General features: G+C 41.4%; 1 protein-coding gene across 1 annotated transcript in view; it reads right to left on the bottom strand.

The window, feature by feature from the left end:
- The window catches only part of ANO6 (anoctamin 6), a 121,447-nt gene that overhangs the window by 20,311 nt on the left and 84,003 nt on the right, over positions 1 to 17,133 (bottom strand). The window contains exons 4-11 of the mRNA XM_075496923.1: positions 16,505 to 16,633; positions 7,669 to 7,734; positions 5,745 to 6,023; positions 5,272 to 5,385; positions 3,305 to 3,420; positions 2,717 to 2,851; positions 1,292 to 1,397; positions 5 to 65 (exon numbers count right to left, since the gene is read on the bottom strand). Coding sequence (XP_075353038.1) covers positions 5 to 65; positions 1,292 to 1,397; positions 2,717 to 2,851; positions 3,305 to 3,420; positions 5,272 to 5,385; positions 5,745 to 6,023; positions 7,669 to 7,734; positions 16,505 to 16,633 — 1,006 coding nt within the window. The remainder of the gene's footprint in view (positions 1 to 4; positions 66 to 1,291; positions 1,398 to 2,716; positions 2,852 to 3,304; positions 3,421 to 5,271; positions 5,386 to 5,744; positions 6,024 to 7,668; positions 7,735 to 16,504; positions 16,634 to 17,133) is intronic.

The raw sequence follows: 17,133 nt of genomic DNA, 5'->3' as shown, positions 1-17,133 counted from the left end.
TTACCCCATATTCCCATAAATACTGCAAACACCAGTGTTCCAAAGCTATCAAATATACAGAGTTTCTAGAAAAATGGAAAAGAAAAAAAAGGCTTAAAATATAATCAACCATTTTTTTCTTCTACACTGACCCAGAACAGAAGCTGCTTACTGAACATGTTGATTTTTAGCTTTTACGTAGTTTAATAAAAAATCTTTATTGACAGTGTTTCCTCAATTTCTGTCAATGTACACCACCCTCCAGTAAATTAAGGAAATTAAATGCAAAGCCCAGAATTAAAAATATAAGCCAAACATGCAGCAAGAGGATAGTAAAATGATGTGCTATCAAACTTCCTTCCATCTGTTGCACAGGAAGAGGAAAAACAGTGCTTCTGGTCTGGGAACTCAGTATAGAGTTCTGTATTTTTAATACAGCCACAAAAAGGCAACGGACACATCTGGTTCTCATGAGCAGGATGACAACAAATCAAGCTAGTTAGTAAAAACACTTTCTGATGAGATACCTCTGTGGTCACAATTTGCCTTTTCTTTCCATCATAGCCTTTTCCCTGTATTCTTATTTCTTTTACCCTTTAAGTGTGCTGAAGCAACACATCAAAGCTGGGCAAAATTGGGAGTGACTGAATCTACGGAAAGGAACGATGAAAGGCTAACATTAGCCTAGTGAGACAAGTTAGTGGAGAAAGACAGACAGGTTCCTCTAGTCAGGAATTCAGAGCGAGAGTCTGGCTGTGTCACGGCTAACGGGACATGGCTGTGTCACAGCTTCTGTCATGGCCCACATCTCCTCCTTGACAACATGGGTCAAATTCAAGGCACGGATCCAGATGATAACTTCTCTGGGGAGGGAGGGGGCAGAATTTAGAAATGCCAAAACATGCTTTAAACACTTCCTTAGCAAAACTGATTCAGAGCTACTGAACCAATATTTTAGTAATTGAACATGGGTTTTCTTTTTTTTTTTCCCAAAAGGAAGAAGTAGCTCCAAATCAAACTGAACGGTTTAATTTTTTATTAAACCCCCCTGTTATTCCCATATCAAATGTTTGGGGGCTATATGAAATAAAAAAAAAAAACCAACAGATTTTTTCATCTTAGATCAAAGCGGAACAATTATTGCTGTTTCTACTTTTCAAAATTCAGTCGCTGTATCAGAAAGCACAACTATTTGCACAGTTCTAGCAATTCTGCAGGACATTAGTGGAAGAGCAACGTTGTTTAATACGTAGTACTAGAGAAAGTGCAACTAAAGTTCAATAGCATGTCTATAAGCTGTAAATGTAGTTACCTTGGACGATTCACAAGTGATGGTGAGGTTCCAGTAGGTACATACTTTATCACACTGAGGGCACATTATGATATTACCTCCTATGTTGGGATCACATACTTCTTGGCTAAAAACAAAACTAGTCAGTCACTCACCAATACTAAATTCTTTAGTCCTTTTTCGCACCGGAGGACAGTGCAATAACCTCAGGAAAATGAGAAATAATTTACCAGTGATCCACTCTCAAGAATTCCCACCCCTGCTGGCAACACATCCCCATTTCCATTCTTAGTCCTCATCTCAAAAATGGATGACATGAAGGGAAAATAATTTCCATCCCTTGTACATGTTGGTAATTCTCAAAACTGCTCACATTAAAAATGAAACAACTCTTCAAAGATCTCACACTCTTCAATAGGAAACCCACACTTGCATGCTCATGTGGGCTATCGTAGCAAGTCCGAGGGGAGAAGGAAGAGGAACACTGCCTACCAGAGCAAGGAATAGCTGCAGAACCAAAATAGCTACCTAGTCCCTGCAGACTTCTAAGGAGGATCAGATTGGAAAACGTGCAGAGGAGGGCTGCTAGGGTGATTCAAGGAATGGCGGATCTGTCTCCTAAGAGATGGCAAAAGAGTTTGGCTTATCTAACCTAGTACGGTGGAGGCTGAAAGGTGATGCAATTGCTTTCTATAAATACATCAGCGGGGTAAACATCAGGGAGGGAGATGAACTACTTAACTAAATGATAATACTGGCATGAGACTAGATGGGTATAAATTGGCCACAGGAGTGGAGCTCTGGCACAGCCCTTCAGCATGTTTTGTAAAGATGAACACCCTTCCTGAAGGGGGTATACAGTGTGATGGCCTGCAGAGGATTTGGCACAATGACCCAGGAAAAAACACCTGGGACATTGTGGCATGGTTGAATTTCGTCATGTTCTGATGAGGGAATATGTGTCATGACTATGCCCCTCCTCCCAACGTATCCTGGGCAGCTGAAGCCCCCTGTGCTGTTGCTCTTCCTCTAGTCTTCTCTCAAAACAGAGGAGAGAAATTCTGGGGGTCTTATCAAAGTCTTTGGATATCTCCTTTAAGGATTACCACAGTGAAAATGATGTGTTACAGCCCTTTGTGCTGACTTCTGACTGTCACTCTTTTCTACCTGTTTCTACACTAGGTGTGGTGAACCTAGTGCAAAACATAAATAAAATGATGCAATAACAAACTCTCAGATATCTATCGCTGCAGTGGTCCACGGACATCCATTACTCTTCTAGCTCACGTTTTATGCCTTTACCTTCAAATCCACAACCGTCGCTGTTCTCAAACCCTTCCATTTTGCCTCTTTTATTATGCAGTGTCTTGTAAAGCCGATACAGTCCCCCTTTGTAGGGGACTGATCAAAATTGCATGTAATATTAAAATAGGCCTGATCAGGTACCTCCACGTGCAGTTGTCCTTTGTCAGGCATCCATACAGAAAACAGCCAACTCCTACAACTGCAGCCACAATCAGCATATTAGTGTAAAAGCCCAGCCAAGCAAAGTAGATTCCAATTTTCTCTCCATAGTATTTCCTGTGGAGGGGAAAGTTTTTTTTCTGAAATGCAAGTAAATTCACATTTCTGTTTCAAATGGCTTGTCATTTCAGACATTTTGTGCCAACTCATATTGTCATATTCAATGACAATTGAATATGAACTTTGGTTTGAACTTTGGGATTGCAGAAGTATTACAGCTGGGTATTTCTATTACCACTTTTATGCTCTTATAAGGGGATAGGAAAGGGAGGGAAAAAAAGGAAAAAGAGAGAAAGATCATACCTTGCAAAGAAAAATTTTAAGTGGTTGCCTTTTCATGAATTGGTTTATCATGAAACCATGCTCAAAAAATGCTCCCATGCATGAGCTGATACGGGTGTATGCACCTGCCCTCAGAACTGAGCTGTGCCTCTTTGACATCCCCAAAACCAGACCGGTTACGTAAATTCCCAGTTCCCTCTGCATTAGTCCAGCTCCAGTCACACCAACCTGATGAAATCCAGGGGCTGCAATTTGAAAATATTTTTAGGATGAGCCCATTCTCTGTAGAGAAGATATCGCTCACTTGGGCAGTTGGGATCGGTTGACAGGTGCCTAAAACTAGACTGCAAAACAGAAAGAGCATGAGAAGAAGACACCATTAATCTAACCAGCACAGACCAGCTCTCATCTCTGCAGACCCCGTGCCGTGAAGCCAGAGGCTGGAATAGCCTTTTTGCCCACTCTCACTGCAAGCCAGGAATCGGAGCAGGAAGGCAGCTCTGGGAGTGCACCAGGATTCAGGATAGAAGGTTGTCAGAAAGGCACCAAATCCTAAAGCAAACGCTTACATATGTGAGCTGAAAATAACAGACTCATCATGAACTTAAATCTAAGCACATGTCAGTGTCTTGGCACTTAGGAATAGAAAACAGAAAAGGATCCTTTCTAATTAGAGAACAGGACTGAATGAAAATGGATTTTAAGTAGCTCTAACATGCTAACATGCTTTGCTTCAAAATAGTATTGTACTGGAATGAAGGCTGGAAAGTCTGAGGGATAAATCCAGTGCTTCTAGTCTCTGTTTTAAATTTAAAAGAGAGTTCACATGGAGATAATCCTTGTGGTTTTTACTAGGTTATTTGAAAACCTATTTCAATAAAGCCTATCTTATTTGAGGGAATTTTCCATTCTGTATCTGCGATGCAAGAAGACAAGTGACATTTGTAGACACCTATAGGCTACTTTTGATTTTCAGAGTAGCTGTGATATATAATTTTAATTGTATAAAAAGACAGTCATTAATTACTAGGCATACTGAGTCCAAATTCCCCATGCCATGATAGAAATAGCCTGCAAGGCAGGTTTTAAATCTTTAAAAGGAAACCTTAAAAATGGATAGTCACGAATGATATTAATTCTGCCCTGTAAAGCTTTGGGTTACTTACAAGAAACATGATTTGTCTTGATTCTGCCTTAAAGATTTCCTTGAAATCCGTGGAGGCCTCCTGAATATTTTAAGCAGAGTCCAAACAGTCCTGACCTCCCATGTTCTCAGTGTCTTCTCAACAGAACACACCTCGGACACAGAAGGGTGGCTTGGATGGGGAGGAGGTGTGGGGGGGTGGGTACATAATAGATATAATGCAGAAAATCAACCCTCAGTCTTTGCTTACTGTATCCCATTTGGAGCCTCACATGGAGTTTTTCCTTAGTCAAATACTCTGAAATCTGATTTTTTTTTTCTCCTTCATTTTCTTTTTCTGTGCTATTGCTAGCCTTTGTATGCAGAACAATTTTCAGTATAACTTGCCTCTTTAAATGATATACTTTAAAAACCTTCACAAGTGTAGACACAAAAGCTCGATTTCCTATTATTGCAAGATGAAATTCAACCCAGTTCAGCTTTTCTCCACGACTCTGACATCACCTGTGAGGTGTTGGACCGGCCGGACAGAGCCTTCCTGCAGAAACATGAGTTTCCCTGCACGTCTCGCAATGTTTGGGAGCTGTGGGAATGTTTCTCACTGTGTGAGACTGTCACGCATCCTAAGATGAGATTTGTATTCTACATCTTTCTTAAAAATGTTCATATTTGATATGAATTTTAAGACTGAAAAATTGAATACTAAAAAAAAGGGACAATGTTAAAATTGATTTAGAACTGATGATACAGTGCATCATGGGAACTATCACTCAGGCCAGGCACTTTACTGAACTACATCTCCCAGCGAATACAAGGTTAACACCTCCTAAATGAAATATGTTGTTTTTCAGTTATGGAGCTACATTTTTAACCAACAGTGCTTTGGAAGAAAACCTCTTTAGCCAAACTATATCCTATTCTACTATGTGGATATAATAACCAGTCAAGCAGTAAGGCAATCAATAGTGCTTGTATCTTTTGATATAAACCCCGCGGATATAGTTAAGACCTCTATTTCAAAATATATTTTAGTTACAAGCACTGGACTTACGTCATGAAGGGGAAATGCTGCTTTGTAGATTCCAGTGTCCAGTAATTTGTTAATGCCAAACTTTTTCACATTGTTTTTGATTGCATATTCCACACGGGACAGGATAAAATGAACCTGAAATTTATAAAATATTTTTGTGTCTCTTGCAACCTGAAAGTAATCATACACAGCTGTACCTGTTTCAGCATATAATTGAGTTAGGAAAGGGTAAGCAGTGCAGACAAAATTAATTGCACAGGCTACATGAACCATTCAAATCCCCCCCTTTAAATTCAGGTGGAACAGAAATGGGACAAATGTAAAGAATGTTTTCCTTCTGGATTCTCCAGGCTGTTCCATAAATGACACGGGACTATTGCATCCCAAATATTTCTAATTTTTCGGGATTCTTTCGTGAAGTTAATTGCACTGGTTTGATTACAGGAATCTTTTCTTTTTTAAGATTTAATGCTAGAAATACTCCATGGACTTACAATTCGGCTTCTTGTTGCAGGATTGAAAAACGTGTCTTTGTCTTGAATATAAAAGTTGGAGAAATGTTCCTTTTGAAAAGGGGCAGTGAAAAACTCTTGCTCAGGTTTGATGATATTTTCATCCACTCTGAAGAGTCTACTAAACCAGCTGAAAGCTGAGTCTCGAGTTTTCAGGTCATTGGGTTGCAGAGGCAATTTGATGTGCATAACCTCGGCGTATGTGCACAGCACTTCCCAAGGTGCATGCACTTTCACAAAAATAAGTTTTTCATCCAAAACCTAAAATGAAAGAATATTAAAAATATGGGTGTGGGAAAATGAAAGCAAAGGATTTTTCATAACACTTCTTAAACTATCCAGAATTTTCTTTCTCTTTACAGCTCATAGATGACCTACTCAAAGCCGCATGCTTTGTCCATCTCAGCAAGTGTATCATTAGCTTTGTAAAAGCACTGACAGGAGGTAGAAACACTCCAGCATATAAAGGCATATAAGGTATATAAAAAAAGACAGCTAAATGTTCCCGTAATGCTTAATGTTTACGTCTCTGCAAAGTATTTTACAAAGCAATTTAAGTTCAACAAAGCTTCCCCGCTATGGGTTAATTAGGAGTGTTTGTACTTGTAGCCTGGCAGGGCAGCAGTGGCTTTGGAGCTGTCAGTGACTCCCCAGCACTTCAAGTACAACTCCAGAGTGACATGACTTGATGGAAGCAGGCTAGGCACCCATGGGTGCTCCTGGGCAACATGAATTCCCACCTTCATAGGGAGAATGGGGAGAGGGAAAGGGGAATCAGCTGAGACTACTGAGAAAGACAGCACGGGGCACATTTGCTCCCGGTTGCATGCCCAAACTAGCACCAGTATGCAGCGGGAACCCCGACAGCCACTCTTGTCTCCTGTCTACACATCGCCTGTAGGCCTTCTATTGACGCCCTGCGTTAGTGAGTCTCAGCCACACGACATTACGTTATGCAGCTCGTTGGCTCAGGAACGTCGGTGAGATATCTGATCTAGCCTGGAGAAACTGCCAGTTTCAAAAGTTTTTCAGTTATGATCGCAGCAGAATTATTGAAAACTGCAAAATTCTATAGCAACGGGTCCGTGTCAGACTTCCAGCAAGCAGTTTACTTTCTTATGAATGTGAAGAGCCAGACTGCATCCTTGGATGTGCAGCAGGAGCTCTTACTGCAGAAATCAAATAAATACCATGATGCCATGGATTCTGAGTCTAATTTGGGAGGAAGGGGCAAAATGACCTTTTCTGGAGCCCGCTACAGACTACCAAACTACAGTAATTTTAGACTTGAAGTGATTGTCCTGGATGGGGAGACCTGGATGGAGCGCTGCAGCCCTGCAGGGCAGGAAGGAAAGGGCTCTGAGGGGCTCTAACCCTCCCTGCGAGAGACAGCAGCTCCGGCAGCTGGTGTGCATTATCACAGCGCTCGTGAACTGCCCGCAGGTGACTTCGCAGCCCAAAATATACAAAGCTTGATGGTTACAACCCTTTGCACTGCACCAGGCCCAGCAAGGAGCAGGGTCACATGCAGGAGCCCTGCGCTGCTCTCCTGGCAGGGGAATTCTGCCTCGGACACCCACTGGCTTCCCACACATCCTACACGGCCAGAATAGGGGGAGAACCTCTCCTCAGAGTGTAGCAGTAATTTTTGTCTTCCAAGCACTGAGCAAACACAACCCATTTAATCTCCCCGCTTCCTATCTTTTACTTTGCAGAGGAAGGAGCAGACAGAAAGTTTAAAAGATTTCGCATCAGATCACAGAGACGCTACTGACGGAAAGAAGGTGGGCCTTTTTCTCCTGGGAGGAGAGGAAAGTTACAGTAGATTCATATATCCAGTTTCCTTATTCCTATAGGGGCAGCTTTGCTTTTAGACACAGCCGATCACACAGGGACGAGCACTCACCGATCTCGTTGCTTCAAGTTGCAAGCCGTTGTTTATCAGGTTTGATTCGTATGCTTGTCTCTTCCTCTGTTAAAAGGTATTGAACACTGTAAAACATCTGTTCCAAATTTCGCAAATACGTATGCATAGAAGAATGGAATTGCCTCCCAAAACAAAGAATCATTAGGTTGTTATCTCTATAGCCCACTTGACAGCTACTGTGGTGACAGGTACAGTCTTACCTACTAACCCAGATCAGGTCTTTTTTTGTCTGATAAGCAATGTTGCCCTCAAATGCAATTCTGGAGAATTCACCCTCTTAGTTTCTGGTACGTTACGGAGGTAAAAATGTGCCCCAAATTTTGAGAGCACCTATCCCTGAAACTTGTGATCTCCTTCACCTTTAGTCACTAATTGAACTACTGACAGCAGCCTCCTGCCCCCCATTAATCTGCCTTTAGAAAGTCTTCATCTCAAGGGCTTTACATCCCATTTCCTTCCAGCAACCTGGAACTTCATTCTTCTTTCACAGTAATCATATGTGTTCACACAGTGGTTCAAACTGTAGTAGCCCTCTACATTTTAGTCCATGGATAAGCATCCTCAAAGGAAGAAGCTGAGAGCTGTAGCACTTGTAGAGACAGTGGTGCTATTCTAGGAGCATTCCATGTCCCCAGATGGACATGACAAGTTTTCCTCAGTGAAGATGAAATTCATGGATCATTTTAATTTCACTTCACAGTACCAGCACTTGGCAGTTAGTGAGTTACAAAAAACCTGAAATGTCTCTGCAATCTGGAATTTGCTTCTCCACACACATGATCTCCCCACAAAAAACACACAGAGACAAGCAGCCCCTCTCCCCTCAAAATATGAGATATACAACTCCATAAGGGATTTATAAGAAGTTTTGAAACTTCATGTGAAGTAATCCAATTTAAAAGCTATCTGCATCAATTGGATCGTTCCCCAATGAGCTATCTGTTTGTGTAAGTCAAGGCTAGCCAGCTCTCCTCGGACTACAGACTGCATGTCAAAATATCAGCGTGGGTAAGGGGGGCACCTGTAGGCAGCTGGGGCCGGGGGGGAGGCTTCTATGAGCACTTTGCCAGAAGGAGATGACATTAATCCACTGGGGACTGATGGCTTTATTTCTGAACCAGGCTAGGCTAGGCATGCAGCAATGTTCTCAGAGTGACTTGCTGTTACTACTTTCTTACTCCCAGATTGCTTTCACGCCACTGGCCAATTTTTTTGTTGTTTATAAGCCCTGTGCTTAAGGGATTTTTGCCTACCATTACAGGAACTTCGAGTTTTTAAAAGAAGAATGGTCCAATGGTTTCTGTCACCTGGTCCTCTATAGCCAGACTTAGATCAGCCACAGCCTTAAGATCTGTGGTTGAGATCTAGTCCTGTTGCTGTTGTGAAGGAACAGAGTCAACGAATGACCCTTTAGATAAAGTTTTAGGAACTTGGATAGGTACAAGGAAACTGGTCTTCAGGACCAGACCCAAGATCTACCCACTCTAAGGGGCAAAATCAAAAAGGGCAAATATCTTAAGAAGTTCCACAGGAACAGGTCAGTTGTATCTCCACATAAGTTTTATCCAGTTTTTTAATGTTTAAAGACTGTTGTAAGTCCCCAAAGCAGAAAAAACTATTTTTCCAAAACTCTAGCAAGTCTTGGAATTAATAATTATAAAACTGAATAATATAAACAGCCCACCCCATTTATATTTGTTAGTGCTCAGCTGCAGCATCTGTTTGTGGCAATGATCACGACGGACTAATTTCATATTTTGTTAAAAGGTATTTTTTTAATCTCTTTTGGGTTTTCTGTCTTTTTATTCCAGTGAATATCACCTTCTTCTCAGCTTAAGGACATGAAAAGCCAAATCTTTCAATGTTTTCTTCTTTCATCAATACTTATCATGTTTCTCCTTATTCCTCTCTTTTCTCAAGATAAAACCACAATCCCAAACTTTGAAAGCACTCTTCGTGGAGGTATCTCTCCATGTCCTATTAATCTACGTGTTTATTGGTGACAATATAGTGCTCTTTATATTTCCTGTGACATCTAAGTCTCCTCCTTGTACTAACAGCACCAACTTAGAATCCCAAATGTGAATGAGTTTTTTCCTTGCAGTAACATATTTCCTTGCTTTTTTCATCATTTCATAGGTAATAGTGCTCTCCATTCTCCTTCAAAGCTAAAGGCTCACAGTCATCTTGGCTTCTGAGTAAACTACAGAATAATTTCCTCTGCAATTTTTGTTATACCATAACTCAATCCCCTTACCAGATCATTAATATATGTAGTACATAACACAGGAGTTGTTCGTTACTCCACTATTAACTCTTCTGCTATTTCATCCTATCTTTTTGCTTCTTCCATATTCACGTGTTCTTTGTAAGGTGAATAATACTGAATCATGAAAATATTTCAACTTGAGTTCTGCTTTGTTTCAGCAAATAAAAATGGCAGAGGGCTAAATACCTGTTTCATTTCTTCCTAAATAGCACAAAGATGGGTGCAGGGCAATTCTCATTTGTAGGATTCTAATACTTTTTTTTTTTTAATCTTACTATTCAGATTGCTTTAATAATTTATTACGGCAAGGAGTTCCCCAAATTAATTTTGCCCTCAAAATCTTAGAGGAATGTTGACAATATTAAGGTCTATAATAATGCATTAATGCAAGTAGTGAGAAACAAAGCCCCTGGGAGCCTTTGCTAATTAGGGGCTTTGCTATTTTATATAAATGATTGAATTATGCGTCTGATGATCTATGGAGGAGCTAGACTTTTACCCAGAGGAGTCTACAGTGGTTTTGCATAGACTGGGGAATACAGCATAAAGATATGATAGCTTATTAGGCTGGAAGGTGAAGACTGTCCAAAGTTTATTTTAGTATCTGGCATTTTGCTCAGCTACTTACAAGGCTAAGTTGTAATAATAATGTAACCATGGAAATGCTGCTGACCTAAACCTGACATAGATTTTGATGATTGAATGCCTAGCCAATAGACTAGGACACTATGGGATGCATAATCACATACAATCTTAAGAAAGTGAAAGCATAGTGTAAGTAAATGCCAAGTATTACAGGCATGTAGAAGGGTTAGCTCTTGGGAGCTGCTTTTTCACCATAATGCTTTCAATGTCTGGTGATTGTCGTGCCAAGCTGAGGAGACTAACAAGATTGTGGGTCTGGAAACTGGTAGCAGACCACTAGCAGTTTTTTTCTCTGTGTTTTGTAAATGGTAGGGAGCACTTGCTTTGATTACAGTGACAGAAGAATGCCAACTCATATCTTTGTTTAGTTTCTTTTGCGCAAAAAGTTCCCCACAACAATATCCACGTGGCTTCAGGGGACAAATCCTAAAGAGGAAGGAGTGCTTGAATAGCCACCTCTGCCTACCTGACAGACAACAGATAAATCACAGTCAATAAAAGAAGGAGCATGGGGCCCAAAGCCTTCCCCACAGAAATCAGCTAAAGGGAGTGGAGAGGATCACTGTATCAATATTAGCTGCCAGCTCTCACAGTTTCTTTGATGGCATTTGGAAGCTTTTCTGAAAGTCCCAGCTGTTAGCATCAGGAAATTAATTGATTGAGAAGCTCTGCTTCTGTAAGCTTCTTTCCTTTATGTTTGAAGATAATCATAAAAATGTGAAGCAGAATATGCTATAAAGGCAGACACAAAAAAAGTAAACCCAAAGAACTCCAAATACGTATTTTCTGAGATACCCTCTGATTTTAAGCCAGCCTCAGGATTTTCTGAAACCTGATTCATGACCACACAGAACTGGCAATACTGCAGTCTAGCCCTGCTCTCAACAGTGGCTTCTAGTCACCCTCTTTGGAAAGACCCATTTCTGGTCCTATGAATGTATAACTACAGAGCAACTCCCTCCTTCCATTTGTCTTCCCATCCTTCTGTCATCCTTCCTTCCAACCGTTAGGTGAAGAAGTAAAATTTGCATTTGGAACAGAGATTTTATTTCAGTGAGTTCCTGCTTCAAAACCAATCCATCGAGCAGGGACCAGGGCAGGTGTGGTTGCCCTCCTCCCAGTTTCAAAGGTCCCTTTCATCCTTGTTATCAGACTTTCCTGGGTAGCTTGGCTTGGCACACCACGGGCATGTAGAGCCTGCCATCCTCTACTGCCTCAAATCACCGTGTAAAATGGCACCGAGGTACCCCTCTTTCTGTAAACCCAAGTATCGTTCTGTCGCCGGTGAGATGCATGCTAAACAGCAGGAGAAGTACAATTAGTTTTTTAAGTTATCCAAGCTTTTTGTTTGTCAGCTATCTAAACTAAACAAGTCTACAGGCAGGAACTCATTGTTTGCTTATGAAGACAAACTTCTCTAGCCCTGCTGAAGTTCTCCATAAGACCGTACTTAAAAAAAATGATGTGTGCAATATTCTCTGTGAATTATAGTTTTCCTTTAATTTGAAAAAAAAACCCCAAAACAACAACACCTGTCTATTTCTGTGAAGCACAGATTACTTCATGGCTGGAAATGAAGGTTTTGCCCACATTACTACTTAAATTACTGACAGTCTTTCTGTTTATTTCTGTTGGGGGAAGCAGATGGACTAGAATGGCATTCTGCACCAATCTATTTTTAATTTGACTTTCTGGTGCTGACCCTTTAACTTTCAACAGTGAGCTCCTTGAGGATCCCAACAGATAAAACTGGCATTTTGGAGCAATCCTGGAAAGACTGGTGATATTTAATTTCTATTCTGATGGTAACCTATCCTGACAAATAGGGTACATAAGTTGTAGGTTTAAAAAACATGCTTTGGGCAGGAATGTCAATTGCTTGCAAGGTACAGTTTCTGGAATCTGCTCCTGACAGTTTGATTTTTGCTAGTGCTTGCAAAATTAATTGTATACCAACTTTAAAAGGTTTGGAGTTCAAATTGAGTTGCATATATGAACCTTATCTGCTAACTTTTGAATCTGTAAATTATGCTAGAAACTTCCACGGGGATGTCATTTCAGTAGTTTGACTTTGCCTTCTTCTGAAACCAGATTTCAGAAACACATGAAAATGAGGGAAGCATAGCACCACTGCACATCTCCAAGTGTTTCAGAATCCCATGTTTTTGTTCCTTCTGTCCAAATCACCCTCATGTTTTTAGTTATTTCCTTCTCTCCTCTGAGATGTTTTCCCAATAATATTGCTAATTAATATAAATTAATGCTGGGCCATTTTCTCAGTTACACTCATGCAATTCTTTTGAAAAAGCACAGAAAGCCGTCCAAATCAAATATAATGATGGTCCCAGGACCCAATTTTTCTCTTGCTGCAGAAGAATAGATGGATCTGTACTCTGTTCCTCTGAATGCAGTAAATTGGTTACCTAACAGGCTGAGGTCTGATTTTCAAATCCTTCCCACTAAATTCAGTAAGTGTCTGGGGACTCCTCCACTCTCAGTATCATACAAAGCTACCCAGTGCAGCACCCAAAACTTTTAACTTCAGAAATGTGGATCTATAGATGTCCACTAACAAGTTAAATTCTGCCCTGACTTCCGTGTCATGCAATCAGGTGGGGTGCAGTGCGCGTCAGACAGAATTTGTCCCAGTGACCACACTCCTGGTCCCCACATTTCACAGACCTGTAACATTGCACATGGCCAGTGGAGACCTTGCTGCTGACCTCAGTGAGGTGAGGATTTCACTCTATGAGAACAGACTTCACCGGATCTGCTATTCTTTAATGAGCTGGAGTTTCCAAATTCTGTGAACAATAAACCTCTGGATAATAGCTCTGTAAAACTGTCAGGAGAGTCAAAGAACGAGTAGTATGAGCAAGGAATCTATTCAGGCTTAAAGCACCTTAAAGCATACAAGTACTGCTTATAAAATTTGGCATTTTCAGTTAATCATTGGTCAGAGACAGACCGTGACGTATGCAGTATTTAAAGCCGACAGTAAATGGCAATACTCCTCGGTTTGGTATCTTGTATATCATCACAAGGGTAGAAGTCATTTGCCCCAGAAAAAAACTATAACAAAAAAACCCGCGGTGTCAGTAAAGGCAAGCTATCAACTAGGTTTTATGCCAACACTGATGAAACCTTATGTATCTTATTTTGGGCAGCATCATCTCCACACCTTTCTGGGAACTGCGGTAGGCCAAAATGTTAATTCTCTCCCTGGAATTCCAGGGATGCAAAACTGTACCATAAATGTCATTTTCCTTTCCATCTCAGACATAAGGTATATGGGTTTTGTTTCTTCTTTTCAAATACTCTGTTCACATTTATGTCTTTTTTACTTCTCAGTTTCTCTCCTTTCACTCCTAGTACGAGTGTGAGGTAGGTCCCAAGGCAGCGTCCTGCACCCCACTTGGGAGGAGGTACAGGAATAAAAATGTTATCAATCAGTGCCGCCAACATCTGTGCAGCATTTGCTTAGGGCATGAAGATTTGCAGCACACACAGCTTCCCCCACTTGCATAGCAAGTGATCTCAAGTGAGAGGAAGGACCTCTCTGTCTTGAGGTGACCAAAGCATTTGTGTGCTTGGAGCTGACCTGCACCGATCCCATCCTAAAAAGTTAGAAAGCTTACATCCATTCACATTTTAAAAGTCTGTTTCTCCAGCAATAGATAACGGAAATGCGTTTCTAAACTGATGACGCCTGTATGTGAGGCATTAGAGGCAGGGAGCCAGTACTTCCGAGTTGTGTCACAGGAGTTTGGTTATGACCAGGTGACTCATTTCAGCTTATGTGACAGACTCACTGAGCAAAACCCTCTCTTCACTCCCTCTTCTCCTTCCTCCACCTTTCAGTGCCCCCTGGTACTTTACCCTATGTGTAACGTTTTGTCTGCTTCATGGTCAGCTTTGGATTTTTTCATTAGTTCTCCAGCTCAGTGTCATCACACTTGTAACCTTTGTTCTTGCCCTTGGAAGTCCTCTGTAACTGCCACTTCTTCATCCTTGTCTCTTTCTATGCTTTCTACTGCCCTTTCAGCACCGTATGTGTTCCCAGTATCAAAATTCTCGCCTACGCCTTCCACAGTACCCCTACGGCTTCAGATTCTCCCTGTCCATGGAAATCCTGGCTCTGAAAACCGCTATCACTGCTGTTTTCAGTTTCCTTCTGACACATCCACGTCACCCCAGCCACAGGTCTCAATCTCTCGGCAGTACTTCTGCCCATACAGCCTTTGTTGGCCACTTTGCTGCCAGGCCACACAGCTGGCTCTTGTCCAGCTTGCTGTCCACCAAGACCATGAGGGCCTCTTCCACAGAACTGCTCCCCAGTCTTCACCTCATCTGATCATGAGTCTAATACACTCTCGTTCTCACATCTGTTGCGTGTAGGTAGACTGCTTCCTCTTCCTCAGCACACCACAGATTCAGTGTGGCTGCAGATCTTTGTAGGACTGAGACCTTTGAAAGTAAACTTTTTTTGCAAGCACCTAGCACATTACCCACAATCTCCTGGTCTAATTACTCATGGTTTCATTCTGGCTAATGTCCTAACATTAATGCTGCACTAAAAACACTACTCCATTGCTCACATTTAATTTCCATCACTGTTTGGAAAAGACACTCATTATATTTTTAAGTACACTTGGGCAATGGCCAAATATTAGAAACATAAATGTAAAATACTAATTGATAAAAAAAATTGTTTCCAAAGGGGCAGCTTTTTGTTTCTAATTACCTCTTTCAATTAATTTTTATTGCTGATCCTGTGATCACGTGTAATGCAACATCCACCCACTGCAGGACTCCCTCAAACCCTACTAACGACATTCCTTATGGCTGCCCTGTTAATGCCAACACCACCACTGTGTAATGAATATCAACCAACTTAGCTACAGGCCTTTTTACTCCTACTCTTCTCTTTCCTAACTGCAAATCATTATTTGTCTATGAGCTGCTTTCAGTGATATCTTTGTCCTTGCCCGTCTCTACCAGAGGCTGCTGCTGGAACATGGAGCTGCTAAATCAGAGAAGGAAGCAGGTGGGTGGGAGAGCGCAGATGCCAAGGGGACTACAATCCTGTGGATGGATAGTTCTCAAGTAGTTCACAATTAGAATAGCTCAGTGGCATGGCTGAGCTTGTTTTTGTGGCCCTGGGTGCCATAATGAAAGCAGGCATTCACAGAACTACTGAAATAATTAAAAAATAGTTTAAAATAATCTATGATTGTCGTTCATCGTTGCTAAGGAGAATCAAGCAGTCACTGGCTTGAGTCAGAAATTTTTTGCAATGTCCCTAGGGAGGGCCAAGCTGTTGAAGTGTCAAGGGAAGGAGTGGTACAGGGAGAAATTCTGGTGGCAAAGTGACGTACAATTATTTCCCATAAATGACTTGGGTACTTTATTGGGCAGAACGTCAGCAGCTATGCTCGTAACTGTGATCTGGAGCACCTGGTCAGCTGCCTCCTTCTATGGGTTCCTCTGAATACCCAGATTTTGATACCAAAGTCCACTAGGGGCCTAATTCAGTCACTGTAGGTACAGAAAATTGCCCTAGTCTGAAGATCTTGGTGTCTAATTCTAACCAGGAACGTGATACCAGCATTTTTCTGCTCACACCTCCTGAAGCGTTCCCTCCCTCCCAGGAGGATGCTCTGAGGTCACCTAGCACACAGACAGCCACGATGTGCAGCGCTCTGCCCATTTACACAGCAATCTACTGGCTTGAGCTCACCCTTGTTCCCTGCTCAGTTTGATGGGCTACAGTCTCCCAACTCCCAAGAGTACTCCTAGGACAGGGCAATGCAATTGCCATTCTGGGTGAGGGCACTGTTCTTTCTGCCCACTGCTCGAATGCCCAACAAATGATTCAGATTTATACTGAAAATAAATTACCTTTTGCTTTTTATGATCACTCCTCTTACGAGTAATTTTTTTGCTTTCATCTTCATACACCAAAACAAAGTCAATTCTTCGCTGCCCATCGTTGAAGAACAAGGAGTCAGGCTTATCATCAAAATCAGCCTGGAAGGCAGGTAGGATAGGTTAATATGAAGAACTTTACTCATCAGTTCCTTACTTGCTTCCTGTTACACGGTATTTCAGTGAACAGAGAAATTCAACACATCAGACTCGTATAACACGAAGACCAAAGTGACAACAAAAGTAGCACGGAGTAGAATGGAGAAAAAAAGTTTGGGAGATCTCTGCATGACATAAAAACAGCAGAACTTTGACCTAATTTTGTTCTTTAAAAATAGCATATTAGCTTTTGGCAATGGGAGGAGCATTGGGATACAGCACCATTCCCAAATAATACGTCTGTCAAGTAATTTGCATGCCATCACAGACACAATGTTAAATAGTCTGTCTACAAGATATGTTGTTGCCTGATGGGAGTCTCAGAATTAGTACGTTCCCATCTGTCCCCTTACCTGCCAGAAGTTTAAGCATCTCTGCAATAAAAAAAAAACAAACAACAAAACAAAAAGCCCAGTAGTTTCATGCACCCTAATACCCAAACC

Source organism: Mycteria americana, chromosome 1 (assembly GCF_035582795.1).
Source record: "Mycteria americana isolate JAX WOST 10 ecotype Jacksonville Zoo and Gardens chromosome 1, USCA_MyAme_1.0, whole genome shotgun sequence".
NCBI lineage: Eukaryota > Metazoa > Chordata > Aves > Ciconiiformes > Ciconiidae > Mycteria > Mycteria americana.
This window is presented reverse-complemented; position numbering and strand designations above follow the sequence as displayed.